This window comes from Homarus americanus, unplaced genomic scaffold (genome assembly GCF_018991925.1).
Source record: "Homarus americanus isolate GMGI-L3 unplaced genomic scaffold, GMGI_Hamer_2.0 scaffold40248, whole genome shotgun sequence".
Lineage (NCBI taxonomy): Eukaryota > Metazoa > Arthropoda > Malacostraca > Decapoda > Nephropidae > Homarus > Homarus americanus.
This window is the reverse complement of record NW_024712526.1, coordinates 1,484,542-1,503,861: the sequence shown is the minus strand read 5'-3', so window position 1 is coordinate 1,503,861 and position 19,320 is coordinate 1,484,542. Positions and strand designations below refer to the sequence as shown.

Genomic DNA, 19,320 nt, shown 5'->3' with positions numbered 1-19,320 from the left:
ACAGACATAAGATCTCTTGATCACTGTACCTGTCAGGTATATGTCACGGAGGACATGAGGCTGTCTACAACGACGACACAAGATTATTTCCTTTCTAGTATAGTTTCTAGTCACTTCCAACACCTCACATAGTCTCTGATACATTTATCCTTTTCCAGATCATTGTTCTCTGTATGTATTTCACATGATGTCCAGGAAGTTATGTTCTCACACATCGCTCACAGTATCGCAATAGTGGACCAAACCAGATCCACACTCTAGTCCCACAGTACATCATTAGTACGTCTAACTGGACTTTTAGTTATCTATATTATGCATACCTGAGTCTCTCAATGCTATGAATAGCACAATTAATATGATATAACTGTACCAAAAAGGCTACAACACATATTCAGTAACATTGAGTAGGTGAGTTGTCCCTAATAGTGTTTCCGTTTTCGAGGCCCCATGTCGTGGATTTGAATGTTATATAAATGAATATGAATTAAATGGGGTTTTAGAATGACAACAGGATGCGAAAGTACATCAGACCACTTCCTTTTCACCCACGGCCAACAGCAAGCAACACCTCCCACGCCCAGCCTGGCGGCTCCGCCTCGCCGGGCGGCCTTGGCGCCCTCGCCAAGTGCCTCCTGGAGCAATCTCACCAACTAGCCCCTCACTACTCCACGCTTGTACCCACGCTTGCCACTCCCCAGCACCAAGGTTGCATTGTACATCCAATACAATATGCATACAGAGAGCACATTGTGAGTTTCCTTTTCTAACTCCATCCTGAGTGTGGAACTAACATCCATAACCCCACAAATGGTGACCCCTGAGATTCGGTGACTCACAGGATGGAGGAGAAACTGATCACTCTCCTAGTCTTCAAGCAACATGGAAGACTGGTCATCCCACGCAGAGGCAGCTCATCGGCTCTACAACTACTGTCTCTACACAGCAGGTTAGACACCCTAGAGCAGCTCACATTTAAGCAGACAGCCACCTCTTCCTGCCCCAAGCACCACGTCCTACTGACCCCAACACACCCGCCCCTGCCTCAGACGCGCCTGCCCAGTTAGTACCCCTGCCGCTTTCTCCTGAAGCGCCCTGACACGGACCCACACACTCCCTCTTTTCTCCCCTGCACCCCCCTGCTACTGTCCTGCACCCTGCTGCTGTCGGGACCCTGCTGCTGTCATGCACCCCTGCTGCTGTCATGGACCCTCTTCTGATGCAGCCCTGCTCCTGACCCAGACCCATACAGCCAGCAGGCATCTGAGGACTCTGTACCTGCCGCAAGGGAAGCATGTACATTCATCACCTCCACACCCTCCTTCTCCCTCTCTTTTTCCCACAGATCTCATGTATCTAGACAGAGCTGTCCTCTAGCGGCCGGCCATCACGCCCCCTGCCGCCTCAAGGCTCACATGTGGCATGCAACCCTGCCAACCTCCAGCCTCCCGCCGCGCTCCGGAGGGGAAGGAGTATTGCAGTGATCCCCCACAAACGCCGCTTTGTCGCTGAGTAGCTGACTTTTTTAGAATTCCCAGCCACGCCTCCAGCGCCTGACGGAGAGGGGCCATTGTTAACAACACGCTTACCTCGCTTTGAGCATTTCACTGCCAGACCACTTTCAGCCCACGTTGCCAGCAAGCAATACTCTCGCCCATCCTGGCGGCTCCCACCCCACCGACCGGCGACCTATGTCCTCGTTGCGTGTGTCTCTAGGCACTCGTCATTCACTCTCTCACTAATGTTGTAACCATGCTGCCTATCTAGCACTGTTAGACAATCTATCAAAATATGTATAGTTTTTCAATCTCCATCCTGAGTGTGAACCAATATCTCATAACCCCACAAGGTCTTATATAGTGGGGGCAGGCGTGGGCTGATAGTTGACCTCCGCTATGTTAGGCGGCGCTGGTTGCCGACCTAGACCATGAGGCATACGCTGGGGAATTCTAAGAGGTTCGGGATTCAGCGACAAACGGCGTTTGTAAGGGAGGAATCCACTGTGGAGGTATGAGATATTGGTTCACACTCAGGATGGGATGGAGAAAGGAAACTCACAATGTGCTCACTGTATACATATTGTATTGGATGTACAGTGCAGCTTGTTGCTGGGTAGGTAGCATGGTAATAAGCTTGAGTAGAGAGAGCTGGGTGGTAAGGGTGCTGAGAGGAGGACACCGGCTCGAGGGACGCGGTCGCTGGCGGGAAGCGGCAGCCGTCAGGCTGGCGGAAGAGATGGTGTTGCTTGAAGGTGGCACTGGGTAGAAAAGAGGGTGGTCACAGCGGTGTCAGGTCTTATAAGGCAGGGGTAGGCGTGGGTAGATAGTTGACCCCCGAGAGGCTGGGGAATTCGAGAAGGTTCGGTGCTTGTAGGGGAGGAATCCACTACACCACTACAAGAGAACTTCAAACAATATAATCTAGCCTAGAGCACTTAACCAACTAAGCATAACTCATCATATATATATATATATATATATATATATATATATATATATATATATATATATATATATATATATATATATATATATATATATATATATATATATATATATATGATAACCACAAGGAAAGTAGAAAACACGAAGTTGCTTAGAGAGCACTTTACTCATTTCAGGTGAGTACAGTCTACCACCCCTGAAGATGTGAATTACAATGAATATGCCTAGATCACGCGCACCTACAGTGATTACTTGCATATATATATATATATATATATATATATATATATATATATATATATATATATATATATATATATATATATATATATATATATAATCAGCCTAAAAATTTAATTTTTCATCAATTCACGTTTCATACTATTATTAATGTTATAAAACGGCATGTACAGTACAGCATGTGTAAAGTAAACCCTCAGTACTGACTGACGACGGGACCATCCAACTGTGTTTACAAACACAGACAGCAGACGATGAGGGTTTATATCTTGTTTTAGCTCTAGTCACTCTTGACCAAAGTGATTGATTATAGTATTCACTTATGCAATGGCACAACTACCCGTTAAAAGAGATGACATAACGTGTAAAAATATTCAGAGCCCGGATGGTGAAATATGTGTACAAACTCGTTCTTCAAAAGATAATAATCAATCTGTGACTCACTGTACCAAGACGTTCACAGACTCGAGGGTCTTAAACAATGATCAGTGTGAACCTCTACAGTGTATTATTATTCCAGAGAATCAGATACACACTAGACATAACCTGTCTGATCTTAGTGAGGCTGATAGGGACCCTCTCAGTTTAGAGCCTTCTATAATCTCTGAAAGTGTTTGTGAGGGTGAAAAGGAGAATGAGGCAAATTCAATAGTTACAACAGAAAAAGACAAAGTGTGTGATGATCTCAGTAACAAATTGAAAGTTGTTATCAATTTAGAAGGATTAAAAGAGGCTGGAGGTAAGAATAATGGACATGCTTTATCTTGTTTATTGTATTTAGTGAAACTCTAGAAGGGCCAGGGCTGGGTCCGACTAATTACCCAAATGTAGCCGCAATGAAGTCAAATAATGGTCCTACATTAATAAATCGGACTGCCAATCACTTCTCGACTAGTATTTGGTTTCACGAAGTCACAAAAAATTGGTAAACTTAATTTAATCTGAGTTAATAGATCGAGTACATGTACCTAACCTAGCCTAGCCTAACCTAACACAACTCAGATTAAATTATGTTAACCAATTTTTTGTGACTATGACACCAAATATTAATCGAGAAGTGATTCACAGCCCGATTTACGCTTGTAGGACCATCATTTGACTTCATTGCGACTACATTTGGGTACATTTGGGTAATTACTCGCTCCCTCGGTACAAGCACGCTATCTATTAACTCGGTTTAAATTAAGTTTTCCAATTTTTTGTGACTATGACACCAAATACTAGTCGAGAAGTGGTTGGCAGTCCGATTTATTCATGTAGGACCATTATTTGACTTCATTGCGGCTACATTTGGGTACATATGGGTAATTAGTCGGACCGGCCAGGGCTTAATAACAGGTTATTATTGGTATTATTTTAAGTCTTTGGATCTTAGGAATTTAAGTAAGTTTAAATATTGTTCCTGGGTTCTGTGGTTAGGTTAGGTTGGTTATTTTAATCGGTAGGTTTGGATATATAAATACAGGAATGACTGAAACCATAATTTTACCGTTAATATTTGTTGTTATGGTAAATTTTCATTCATGAACTGGTCTTTGTTTGGATATTAAAAATGTTTCTCCGATGTTATTTAATGAGTTTTGAACGAATTTGATATTCATTTCGGAGGGAAATCAATAGTTTTTGAGATCCCCCCCCCCCCATACCCATCAATCTTAACAAAACTGTATTTTTTTCGAGTAAATCACATAAATAATAAACCAACAAAACAAAACCTAACCTAACACCATTTTTCTGATGAAGCTTTGCAATTGACATAAATTAATCTCTTATCACAATGTCAGCACAGCTCTTTCCACCTGTTCAGCCATATCTGGTTATTCTGGTGCTGAAAACTAAAATCTCCACTCCCGATGCACTTTTAAGGGGCTCTCTTTTATATTTCATATTTATTCCCTTTATTCTTCAATACTTATATACTTGCTACATATCTATATTTTCTATTAATCTTTTCTTGTGTATATATTAATAATGTTATTTTCTAAGTCTTTCTGTCTATAAGTATACAGTTTCTCCTTGACTTATGACGGGGTTCCGTCCCGACGACCAGGTTGTAAGTCGAAAAGACGAAAATAATACATAGAAATTCTAAAATGGGTGTCTCTTTTTCTTCTCAGCACCACGAGAACTCTCACTTTTATGCTTGCCAGCCATTTTAAAGGGAATTACAAACGAAAATTTTGTCAGTACACAGCGCGATCACTAACGTCGGGACTCGAAAATAGGTAATGTGAAAAATATTTTATACCACCATGGCCATCGTATGTTCGGGTTGTCATAAGTCGAATATGTCGTAAGTCTAGGAGAGACTGTATGTCTTATATGTCTTTGTTTATACCCTGTATTTGCTAAGTTAATAGTCTGTTCTATACAGTACTTTATTTCTTCTGTCATATATATTTTTGTATTTTACAGATTTTATATCTTTTCTGTCTCTCAGTTTATTATGCCTTAGTTACATTCTATACCATGTTATTCTTACTATAACACTTATTATACTTACAACGGTAGCCTGCCACCACCCAGACTTTTATTAGAATATAACATATCTCCTTGAACTGTTAGGTAGCATGCCAGCGAGCTTCTAGGCACGTGAGTTACAATAGTTATTTTATGAGAACCAACGGATAGAAGGAATAGAGCGGTGATACTCGTAGTTTAATAATTCAATATTTATTAACATAAGGAGTAAACAAGATGTTAAATAAGTACACTCAGACAAGACTGGACCACTTAGGTCTTACTTTACAATTCATAAAATAGATCTTCAATAACTTATTACATCATTAAACAACTGTTATATTAATTCTTTGACAAATAAGATGGTTATTTTACACACTCAGATAGAACTGGACCCTTAGGTCTTACTTTTACAGGTAGTAAAATAAATCTTCAATTCTTGGTTACAACATTAAACAATCATTATATTATTTTATTGTCAATACAGATGGTTATATGACACACTTTACAATATCCCAAATTAACATATTATTTATAACATGTTATTTCGGAATGAACAACATGGCACTTTTCCCTCAGTTGGTAATACATATGAATGATGTACTCAACCCCCATAACATGTTATTACTGATACTATCAATAATTATGGGTTCATTACTCAACATGGGATAACTATATTTCTGCTAATTATCCCCAATCATATACAACAATATTACTTTGGACCATATAACTGTAAGGAGTGCCCCAGGGTGTCACACTGGTGTCACCACAACAAGCAAAGAGCACTGTTAGGGTCGGTTGCAGTCTGACACACTGCGAAGGAGTTTGGGTCTAGTTTCTAGGGTGCGGACTCGCACATTTTAATCGTGCCGTATTAACGACATCCTGCAAGACAGCCAGCTGGTATACAGCTACCGGTTCCCCGGTGACTGCCGGGTATTCAGCTAACACACACACACACTCTGTGCCTGAGATAGTGATGGAACAGCGTCAGAGTTGTCACAAAAATAACTCAATCACAAACAATCTTTCGTCTGACAACGACAGACAATATTTACGTTACATTAATTCTTTCACTGGGTAAATGATAATTTCACTGTTACAACATGAACACTGATATTCACAAAATTCACTGAGTTAAACTGACTTAATAAGGCAGGCGTGAGAACTATACACATACCTGAGATATGATGGAACAGCGTCAGAGATGTGACGCTGCTCCTCTTACACGAGTTTATATACTGCTAACTGGCAACTCAGGCCTGTGCGCTACACATGCCAGAAAGGCTAATCACGCAATGGCAGAAATTACATTCAACTCAGTTGCTGTACATTTAACTATGAAATGCAGTGTCATGGGTCAGGTGAATTTCTTAATTCTATTTTTATAATCTAATCAGAGATTGAGCTTGCCAGGAAAAATGGAATGGACGTCAAATACACGCACTAACAACACTATTTTTACAAGCTCAGCAAAACTACCAACAAGGAACTATTCATAAGGATACGTTAGATTTTGGAGATTATACAGTTTAACAGAATCTTTTAGGAGATTAATGACTTTCTTAAATAGACAACTGACACTAACTAAACTACAAATATCAGATTCTCTGATGTTTGGGCATCAAAATGATCGAATTTCAGTACAGTAGTACTTAGAAACTCATGATATTCCCAAGGACGATATAAGCTTTCAACATCACTCACAAGGGATCTTGAATGTTTCATCTGTAATCAGACATATTTAAATTGCCTTAACAGATATAACTACAGTTGCAATTTCAAATTTTGTGTCGTTATACTGAGGAATACGGAGTCTCGGGTGCACTCTAACATAGAGGGAAAAACAGAGGACTCAGACGTCCTGAAGCGATGAGGAAACGGACGCCTCAGACGGAGACTCAATAAAGAAGGCACAGCTACATGTTTTGTGGGCTATTGAGCGTAATATGAATCGTCTGATTTTATGTTAACTAACATGTACGACCGTGGTCATTACAGTACACACCCATGCAGTGTTCATTGGCTAAGACAAAGAACTCTTGCCCAATTATAAGTTTCCAATAACTATAGCCAGTAAGAAACTCCCATACCACCTCCGCAAATGCGCTGTAGACGCTTAAGAAGCCAACACGGAGGTAAGGAGCACTGCGTGACGGGTGGTCAGATCTTCGCTGTGAGACGTAAACAACAAATGGCGACACTTGTGACTGACCAAATCTAATAATATTGAAATATTAATATCTCAGTTATCCTTAATTTCCGGCGGAAGTATCACAGAATAAAATGGTCTTAGAATTGTCTAAACATTATGAAAAATATATTAATAACAGCGAAATCGAAAATTCATCGTTTTTAGTCCAATTGGTATTTCGAATTCTTGGTTAATATTGACGGCTGACCTGCCGATGAGTTATTTGTTTTGGTGTATATCTTCTTACTATATTTTCATCAGTGAATACTGATATGATAATCATTTATCGTGCAAATGCTTCGTTTGGTAGATATTTAGGTGCCTAAGGTGCACACTACTTTATCTTCACGCCATACATTGGCGTCGATCGGAGCCGTCAATGTGATTGGCGGGGATGCTTCTTCTCGGCTGCATTACCGCCGAGAAAGATAAAGTTGAAAAACAACAGCTTGGCCCAGTAGCCTGGTTACAGAGATGAGTCTAACCTGGCCACAATGCCGCCAGCGATGTTAACAGATGTAAACGTGAGAATAAAGTTATCTGTAAATCTTCATTTGTATCAGGTATTTGTAGATTGAAAAATAAATGTTGCAGATATGACATTAATAGATTGTAATGCTTGTAAGAGCTAAGAAATGGTTACTGCTTAACTACCTCTGAAGAGTTGGGTGTCTGCTGTACAGACGTTAATTGTCTCAGGTTATCATCATCAGTACAATACAGAGTAGTTATAGATCGTCCTTTTATATTAACAATAATTATTTTTTAATTAATTGAAAATGATAATGTGTTTAAGTAAGCAATAACACATTTTTAATTCTTGGGTTGGGTTAGGTAGAATTTAGCCAACTGGAGACAGCAACTGGGGGATTCATTAGCGTGCGACAGACCTTAACTTCACATTATACGATACAAGCTAATTTTTAAGCCATTTTTCAGACAAAAAAGTGTCATATATGCCATAAAATACGGTACCATATTTTATGGCATATGAGATGCATATTACACTTTATGGTAAATAACAATGACCTCGGTGAAAACATTTGTTAACAACCGGACATAAGTGTGATTTTCAACCCAGAGAGTTCTGTTTCAATTTTTTTTTATTGTTGATGTAATATTCTTTTAATAACCTTATTATACACTTAAAGACCTTAGTTGGTGAAGTGCAGTAATGACATAACAACAACTGATTTTCTTTAAATAGTTCAGATAAGCAGTGTTATCCCCATATACAGGGGGTATTCGCTTTTATCGGACTTTAGCATTTTCAGACTAGGGTCTGCCCCAATTACAGTAGTCCAGTTTAACGAGGTTCTACTAGTGTGTGTGTATCTGTGCACACACACACACACACACACACACACACACACACACACACACACACACACACACACACACACACACACACACGAGCTAGCTCAGCTGTCTCTTCGGGACAGAGAAGGTTACCTACGTGACATGCTGCATGCTTGCATCAGGCAGTAACTGACTCATGGTCCTGTTACATGTGGCAGTGCTGCCTGGCTGGCAGTGTTATCAAACATAGGCCTAGAGTTGCCTATAACACTTCATAAAAATCAAGCTACTTGTACTGCGTGTCATGTCATGAGTTATAGTACTGGTAATATTTCACCGTGGATATTTCTGTAATGGGCTCCAGCTGACACCTATTGTTTATCACGGATAGATCTGTAATTGACACCCAGCGGGTTAAGTGTCACAGTAGGCGTGGAAGATATGTGAGTGATAATAATTATGTTATTTTCTATTTTCAGGTCTGCTGTATATAGGATGTAAAGGTGACACTGACAAAACCAATCCATCTAAAGTAAGTAGAAAAATTAAAATGGAGTTACTGTTTATTGACATACAATATGTGTACAGGCAGTCCTCGTGTTAACAGGTTATGTTCCTGAACCCTGCTCATACAAAACAAAATGTAAGTACTGTAAATAAAGTAATCTTAAATTACTGTAAATATAGAAAAATGAAATTGTTCTTGTACTGTAATGTAAAAAAAAATATTTTAGTTGCAGATTATTGTGATAAATAGACAGTATTGGGATCTCCCATAATTCAAAATAATAGGGACTCTAACCCTTACAAATTATGAGATATAACAAAATATGAGGGAAACCGTGTCTCAAAAAACCCCACAGTACTTTTCCATTATTTGCCCTAATAAAATTTTTAATGTTTCAAAATACAGTATACTTACAGTTCCGTTCAGAAGTTTGTTATACACCCACGGTAATGGGTGCCTGTTGTACCCTTTCTGGAGGTCAGGTCACTACACCAAACCTCTCACCACCATACAGGTCACCAGTCATTACCATCACCTCATCCTCCTACAGGTCACCAGTCATTACCATCACCTCATCCTCCTACAGGTCACCAGTCATTACCATCACCTCATCCTCCTACAGGTCACCAGTCATTACCATCACCTCATCCTCCTACAGGTCACCAGTCATTACCATCACCTCATCCTCCTACAGGTCACCAGTCATTACCATCACCTCATCCTCCTACAGGTCACCAGTCATTACCATCACCTCATCCTCCTACAGGTCACCAGTCATTACCATCACCTCATCCTCCTACAGGTCACCAGTCATTACCATCACCTCATCTCCTACAGGTCACCAGTCATTACCATCACCTCATCCTCCTACAGGTCACCAGTCATTACCATCACCTCATCCTCCTACAGGTCACCAGTCATTACCATCACCTCATTCACCAGTCCATCACCTCATCCTCCTACAGGTCACCAGTCATTACCATCACCTCATCCTCCTACAGGTCACCAGTCATTACCATCACCTCATCCTCCTACAGGTCACCAGTCATTACCATCACCTCATCCTCCTACAGGTCACCAGTCATTACCATCACCTCATCCTCCTACAGGTCACCAGTCATTACCATCACCTCATCCTCCTACAGGTCACCAGTCATTACCATCACCTCATCCTCCTACAGGTCACCAGTCATTACCATCACCTCATCCTCCTACAGGTCACCAGTCATTACCATCACCTCATCCTCCTACAGGTCACCAGTCATTACCATCACCTCATCCTCCTACAGGTCACCAGTCATTACCATCACCTCATCCTCCTATAGGTCACCAGTCATTACCATCACCTCATCCTCCTACAGGTCACCAGTCATTACCATCACCTCATCCTCCTACAGGTCACCAGTCATTACCATCACCTCATCCTCCTATAAGTCACCAGTCATTACCATCACCCAGAGCAAAGATCATCTTAGGCCCAAGTAACTAAGATGTCCTTAAACAGAGGTGGGCGTTGGTCAACCAATCAGCGCATGGAACACAGGTGCCAGAGGAGGTGGGAAACATAAACAGAGTTGTCAATTGTTGTTTGTGGGAATATTATTTCATTCACTCTAGTAATGATACAATGTTTCTTATTATGTTATCATAAGTAAATGCTTGGTTTATATAATTTGTTTATCACTGTGCCTGTCACTGTTTTTAAATTAGACTACAAGATATGTATTTCTCCCATATTTCGATTGTATGCCTCGCAACGGGAGTGAGTAAGGGAGTAAGTGACCGCTAGTTGGCGCTTCGGCTACTTTTGTAACTCCGCGCCCCCTGCCATATTTCACTGGATTTACTGTTATTATTAGTGTTTACTGATAATAGGGCTTAATACTGATTAATCATGGTATCTAAAGCAATTGAGGGTGTGAAGAGAAAGTATGTACAGTTGGGAACAAATGAACCTGCTACAAGCTCAGTGACAGGCTGGTGGTACCTGGCAACTGTAACTTAGTAACGGGTGAAATTTTATGAATGAACTCGTCCATTTGTAACAGTGACTGTGATTGGTTAACGTATGTTTGCCCGCGTATATGTTGGTAAATACAATTTATGATGAATTAAGTATTGTGCAAATATCCTCTTTTACTAGAGACTCTTATGAAACTTTAATCTTAAAATTGTGATTGAAATTATTATTAAACAAGAATTTCAGATTAGGCAAACCTTGTAATGCCAGGCTTACCACATATTACTAGAGGCAGCAGCACACTGGGCACCTTTCCTCCCAACATGTTGGGCAAACACGGTCGGTCCGGCAAGCAAAAAGAGACTTTTGCATCACACAAGGATGTTTTGTTGGTGCGTCTACCCATCGCAACAAAAACAACAAATCGTCTAGATGAGGTTTGCCACGGATCCCATTACTGCAGTTGAGGCCTTGCAGGATTGTGCTATACTGTACTGTGTTTTACGGCATATATGACGCACTGTTTTGTTTGAAAAATGGCTGAAAAATCAGCCTGCATCGTATAATGTGAAGTTGAGGTCTCCCGTAAGCTAATGAATCCCCCAGTTGCTGTCTCCCATAGGCTAAATTCTACCTAACCCAACTACAGAATTAAAAATGTGTTATTACTTACTTAAGCACATTATTATTATTTTTAATTAATTAAAAAATAATTATTGTAAGTATAAAAGCTCGATTTATAACAACTGTACTGATGATGATAACCTGAGATGATTAACGTCCGTACAGCAGACACCTAACTCTTCAGAGGTAGCTAAGCAGTAACCATTTCTGAACTCATACAAGCATTACAGTCTATTAATTCCATACCTGTAACATTTATTTTTATATTACAATTACCTGATACAAATGAAGATTTACATATAACTTTCTTTCCACATTTGCATCTGTTAACATCGATGGTGACATTGTAGCCTGGTTTGACTCATCACTGAGGCTATGGGGCCAAGCTGTGAAGTGTTATGTTTGTTTTCATCTCGCATTTTCGGATAGATATACGTAACTTTTTTCATTTATTTTTACTCAGTTACGTGCACAAACCATCCTACCTTCATATTGTGAAAAAGTAAAAGAAATAATTGCCCTAAGGGCAAACACATAAAGGAAATATACATTTCTTTGCAAATGAGTTAGCTGGCTGGCTCAGTGAGGGGAGTGTGAGGAGGCAAGACGTGTGGGGTGGGAGGGGGGCCATTGCAGAGGTGAACCGGGGCATATATGTAGTTGGTGACTGTGTTAAACTTTCATTTTTATTTTATTTACTGGTACTGTATACTGTTTATTATTTTTAAGGAAACTATGGATACGGGAGGAAAATACACTCAAAAGTTTTTTCTTATATGCTGTAAAATACAGTGGTCCCTCAGTTAACGAGCACAACCCGTTCTAGAAGGTTGCTCGTTAACCGAAAAACTCGTTAACCGAAACCATTGTTTCAATGGGTTTTTGGGTAATTGGTTCCAGCTCACCGAAAATTGCCTAAATTCAACAAAAAAGGAAGAAAAGTACACTTACTTTGAGGTGTGTATGTAGAAGGCTCCTGGATGATGATGATGATGGGAATTAGAATGGGGGTGGAGGAGAAGGGAGAAGAGAAGGCATTGCGGTGGAAGAGAAGTCACCCCATGGCGCCATTTCACCCATAAAATTTTAGTTCTCTTGGTGTAATTCAAGATTATTTTCTTTCAATCAACACTACACTGCATTATATATTGTCAATATGTAAAATAAATTTCAAAATGACCAATAATTTGCTTGCAAACACAGAAAAAAAGCATTTAGTTGAGGAGAGTCTCAAGCAAGATGTTACCTCCACTGAAAAGACACAAAGACTGACGCCTGTATGGTGTGTTGAGAAGCTGGATGGTGCGCATAAAACTAGTTTCATTACCTTCAATTATGTTCAATAATTGTTAAAATGACTAAAAAATTTAATATTAAACTTTTAAAATTATTGAATAGCATAAACTTCATGATATTTGCTAAAATTGTAAGGAATTTAAGCCCTAGAACTGATTACTGTATTGGCGGACTAATACTACAGCTGGTTGACCGCCAAATGCAAGCGAAAACATGTTCAGGTCGGCTCGTAAGAAACTCGTTAATCGAGGGATTGCTCGTTAACCGAAATCTCGTTAACCAAGGCGCTCGTTAACCAAGGGACCACTGTATGGTAGTTCTTCAATTGATGAAGCAAGTGAGGCATCTGCAAAAGCTAAAGAAAACACCTGATGGGTGTGTCGTGAAGTTTGCTAGCAAATGGTGGCGGCTGGCTGGTTAAAGAAGACCCTGAATTGTATAACATTTAATAATACTAAAGAAGTAAACTTTGAATACCTCTACAGCACTGCCTTCACCACAGCATTGCCCTACCATCACCACTTCCTCACCCACACCATTACCTCACTCAAAACCTGACATTAACCCTTTTGACTCGACCTTCGCTAAAGATTATAGTAATTAAGAGCCACATGCGGGTATATTCCATGGCCTTGAAAAAACCTTACTGATAGAGACGACATGCGGGGATATTGGAAGGACGCTCAAATCGCCGCCAAACGCCGACTGCTGCCATCTAACGAACTCCCAGGCAACTACAATCATACTGATGTGTTTGTTGTGACGTCTTGTTGGATCATATGCGGTAGGTGATTTATTGTCATTTTGTTGATATTATACAGTCTCTCCTCGACTTACGACGGGGTTCCGTCCCGACGACCAGGTCATAAGTCGAAAAGGCGAAAATAATACATAGAAATTCTAAAATGAAATACAGTACAGTAAAAGTAATCAATAATGAAAAATGAATATAGTGTTACTGTGCACTTACCTTTAATGTAGTCAGCTGAATGCACATGGGGCCTCAATAATTTTTTAATTATGCATGAAGCAGAGGAGGAGACAGGGCTGGGTGGGTCATCAAGTTTGCTTTCTTTAGACAGGCTAACATACTTGCTTGTTGAAGGTATTGGATCATCTTTAGGGAGTGAAGAGGCAGCAGTGGTGGGGCGTGAGGAGACATCAGTTCGGGGACCTCTTAAAAAATATGTCCAATTTAGACTGCACAGTTTGCCTTTTCTTTTTATTGTAAATCTCCCTGTACCAAGCAAGTGCATCTTGGATCAGTCTGTCAACTTTTGCAAAATGCTCAACATTTTGATCCATGTCTTCAAACATTTGCATCCCCTTATTAATACAGTAGTAGCAAATGCCCCTGCCATTTGTTTCACTGAAAACTTTTTGGGGGGTGCAGGTTCTTCTTTTACATTTTGTCTCTCTTCTTCCTCTGCAAATTTCTGTGCATCCAGTTCAATAAGTTCCTCGTTACTTAGCTCTTCTGCTACACTTTACACCAACTGCTCAACATCTTCACTATCAATTTCTAACTCCAGATGTTTACCCATCTGCACTATCTTGTTACTAATCTCAGAAATTGCTTCATCTTCATTAAATCCTTTGAAACTGTTCACATATCTTTTCAGGACCTTCTTCCATATTCCATTCATGCACTGACCTGTAACCTCATCCCATGCTGCAGCTATGTTCTTTGTACATTGCAAAAGTTGTAGTCCTTCCAAAACTCTCTTGAGAGTTTTCTCACCTTCAGTAGCAGCAATAGCCTGAGCGAAGGTCGTACGTAAAGAATACGCTTTGAAGGCAGCAATAGCACCTTGATCCATGGGTTGGATGATAGAGGTAGTGTTAGGTGGAAGGTAGACTACCTTAACATCAGGGTGCAGGTCGTCCAGGTGTGGTGGGTGTCCCGGAGCATTATCTAAAATTAATAAAATCTTGAATGCAACCCCTTGTTGCAGACAATACTCCTTGGCTCGTGGAATGAAACAACTCAGGAACCAATACTCAAACAGTGCTAGGGTCATCCTTGCTTTCTTATTACTGCGATATAACACTGGCAGTGTGTGCTTGCTGACATTTTTAAAAGCCCTTGGGCTCTCTGAATGATATATCATGAAGGGTTTTACCTTGAAACCAGGTACATTCCCCCCAACAGAAGTGTGATTCGGTCCTTGAATGCCTTGAATCCTGGCATGGTTTTCGCCTCTTTGTGGATGTATGTCTGTTCTGGCATGTGCTTCCAGAATAAGCCAGTTTCAACCACATTAAATATTTGCTCAGGCAAATAATTTCCCTCCACGATGACACGATCTAGCTCCTCCTTAAAAGCTTCGGCAGCACCCACATCAGCACTTGCTGCTTCTCCATTCACCTTTACACTGTACAAATTGTAACGTTTCTTAAACCTTTGGAACCACCCATGACTTGCTGTGAAGTTTTGGTCGCACTCATCTCCTGCCTGCTCTTTCAGGCTTTCGAAAAGGCTTCTTGCCTTAGCCTGTAAGGTTAGAAGGCTTAAGGGTACACGCTTTTACAGCTGATCTTCCATCCACACCACAAGTATTTTCTCCATCTCATGAAGAGGACCTTGTCTTTTTTTCGTTATTATTGTTCCCTTTATAGGTGCTGATCCTTTCACTACCTCACGAATTCGTTCCTTGTCCTTCAAAATTGTTGATATCGTCGAGTGAGAGAAGCCAAGATCGTGTGAAATGGTTGCTACCGTTTTTCCATTTTCATATTGCATTATTATTTTAATTTTCATCTCAAAAGTAATTGACTCTCTTTTTCTTCTCAGCACCACGAGAACTCTCACTTTTACGTTTGCCAGCCATTTTAAAGGGAATTACAAACGAAAATTTTGTCAGTACACAGCGCGATCACTAACAACAACAATGACTGCCAAACACCAACTGAGTAGGCTACGGCGTGGATACTGTACACCACGAGGCGGCCAAGCCCAAGCTGTTGTACGGCGTCACATTACGACCAAATATCGGGACTCGAAAATACGTAATGTGAAAAATATTTTATACGACCATGGCCGTCGTATGTCCGGGTTGTCGTAAGTCGAGGAGAGACTGTATACCGATATGTTTTTTCATGTTATACCATACAGGTATATCATCATGTATAAGCTACTATACCAATATAACCTTGTCATTGTGCAATAAGGTGGAAAATTTTACATCAACGTCAATACAGTATTTACTATTTTTTTTTTTTTTTTTTTTATACGTGAACAACGTTTATTCATATTTTGTTATGTTTGTGATCACTTATGGGCGTTATAGAATACTCTGATGTTCATATAGTCATGCCGCCGTTCAATCGAATAACGTCCAATCGTATATACGCGTTCTCTAAAAAACCACGTGACTGGACCCACCACTCCAATTTCTGACGGAGACACGATGATCCTCCCCATACTGGTCAGATATTATGTGTTAAAGGAATATGCTTCCTTACTTAGGCTTTTCTAAGCATTTGCCTACAGGTGATAAAATCTTTCACCTACAAATTGACAATAACACATTTGCTGTAATCAGACATATCTAGTTGCCTCAACAATTGCAACCCCAGTTGCAATTGGGGTTGCAATTTCAAATTCTGTGGCATTACTAAAAATGGTAAAGTTTCTGGTGCACTCTAAGATTATGAGAGAAAATGGAGGACTCAGGCGTCCTGATGTGAGAGAAAACGGACTTGTATGATGGGGGACCAAATAAAAAAAGCATAGCTACATGTTTTGTGGACTACAGTATTAAGCGTACAGGGGTACCAAGTGACAGCACTAGGATCCCGCTTCCTCTATCAAGGAATAAACAATTAAAATTGAAAAAAAACCATTCAAACAAATTACTATCTTACAAGAATCCCTCCAATGTAAGTTATATTCACCCAGGTCGTTTGGGTGGAAAATTATGAGAAGAGCTTAGTCACTCTTAAGTAATGATAGTAAACACGCAGGCAGGCCTTCAACGCCAACTGTCAAATCTTATCTCAAATAAATAAACACAAACGCCCGACATTCTGTCACCCTCCCCCCTCCCCCTCTTCCCACCACCCTCGTGTTCAAGATAAAAGATTGGTGATTTCTTTGTTTATTTTATATAATATCTCAGACTAAAGTTAGGATAATATAATTTGCATTGCTGAAATCCTTGCAAGACAGAGATTAATTTGAATATAAGCGTCATATATTTTGCTCAAGATATAAAAAATGTAGTACTTTAGTGTACAATACTGAAGTACATTTTATAAAAAGTTTTTGAACTGTATTTTTGGGTAGATTTACATAAATTTCTTCATTTATTTTCATCCATTTACATTCACACACCATACTAAAAGAAACGTAAAATAAATTAGTGCAAAGCTGGAGTGCACATGTACTAATTTGATTACGGTACTAAAATTGTTATGTCTAGTGCGAATTATAGCATGTTTATATTCAAATTAATCAGTATGTTATAAGAATCCCAGCTATGTTAATTTTATTCACCCAGGTCATTTCACTGGCTTTTTATAAGAGAGAAGCTTAGTCACTTAAGAACTGATAAATATACACGCGTTAGACCTGGGCCGGTGCCAACTGTCAAACGTACTACCTCCCCTCCCCCCACGCCCCCTCGCTCGCTCCCACCCTCTCTCTTCCCCATCTGCCCGGCGTTGCTGGAATCCTTGTAAAACAGTGAATAATTTTAATATAAACGTCATGTATTTTGCACAAGAGATAAATATAATCACCTGTATCACATTACAGTAATAATTTAAGAGTAAAAGTGTATATGTACGTATATAATATTCCACATACACGTAAGTATAAATAAAAAGTTTATGTGATGATCGGACAACGTCCATTTCGGTTAACGTCACGTTTCCAAGAACGTATCTAGGACGTTAACCGGCGCATGACTGTATATATATATATATATATATATATATATATATATATATATATATATATATATATATATATATATATATATATATATATATATATATATATATATATGTTTTATATCCTCTTAGAGGCTGTATAGGCATCTGCACATTGGTGAGCGAAGTAAAGTTATTCTCTGCTCTGTACTACAGTATTTTGAATTGATAGTACCCCAATAAAATTATAATACATATATAAATTTCTGTTTATTGACTAAATTTATTCCATTTATTTGCCATATATCGGACACTGATCTATACCAATTTTTTTGCATTTTTTGGTATAAATGTCATTTTCTCTCTAAAATTTGCACACATCTGTGACTTTTGGTTCCAGATGCGAAAAATATATAAAAAAGAGATCATTATAAAAAAGATATAAAAAATGTGGTTGTATGAAATTCGTTTTTGGCTGGATAATTGACACTTTTCTGGAACCGGCGCAAAAATTAATTACGCGTCTAAAGGGTTAATTATCAGTGATAAATATCCAACGTAACGAAACATGTACGGATATATATTTATTGTTGGCAGCTGTGTCAGCGACCCTGCCACTGGTACAATGTGGTGAGAAAATTGAGGAACATTTTACAACATACACAAAAACGATGTTTACCAACCTCAAATAATGGATACAAAAAGGGCCCAAGTTTTTTTCATGTTATGTAGAGTGTTCATCTTACGCTTATGGTAGTGGCATATGGTAAAAGGAAGTGGGAAGGTGTTTGTAGGGGTGGCTGGTGTGGTGTGACGTCTTAATTGAAATGGTGTCTAATCCTTTGTCGGGTTGGGGAGCCTCCCACAGCTGAGTACAATCGTCTGGTATTAGTTTAGAACAAAATAATGAAGTCCGTTCTGTCAGGTAAAGGATATAAATTACCTCAATTCAGTACTAAACTACTGTACTGTATTAAGTTTTACTCAGGGTGATCCACCATTCCTTTCAAAACATGCAAGCCATTTTTGCCACAAGAAGGATAAATATGAGTTACGAGTTCGTGTTCTATCTTATTTTGTCAATCTGTAGATTGTTGCAAATCCTACTGGTTAACATGTGTGTGCATGTGTTGCTTATTGGTGAGAAGACATACGTAATATTACTGTTACTCTAGGAATCACGGCCATACACTCTATATTTGTATTACAGTACAGGTGCTCCTCTACTTAAGAACGTTCAACTTACAAACTTTCAGAGATACAAGCATCATCACTAACAGGGGTTACCTGTCAGAACAGGTGTTTAATGTGGATGAGACTGGATTATTTTGAAGAAAATTCCAGATAGAACAAACATTACCTAAGAGGAGAAGAGTGAGCCAGGTTTTAAGGCTGTATTAAAGGGTATAGCTGTACTAAATAT

General features: G+C 39.4%; 1 protein-coding gene across 2 annotated transcripts in view; it reads left to right on the top strand.

Annotated features, from left to right (window-relative positions):
• Nucleotides 1–2,872: 2,872 nt before the first annotated feature.
• Nucleotides 2,873–19,320, top strand: part of LOC121860720 — a 63,109-nt gene continuing 46,661 nt past the window's right edge. Inside the window, exons 1-2 of one of the 2 annotated variants that reach the window (XM_042358037.1) lie at nt 2,873–3,420; nt 9,114–9,166. In XM_042358037.1, coding sequence (XP_042213971.1) covers nt 3,009–3,420; nt 9,114–9,166 — 465 coding nt within the window. In that variant the 5' untranslated portion in view covers nt 2,873–3,008. The remainder of the gene's footprint in view (nt 3,421–9,113; nt 9,167–19,320) is intronic. The other variant, XM_042358046.1, reaches the window with a different exon arrangement.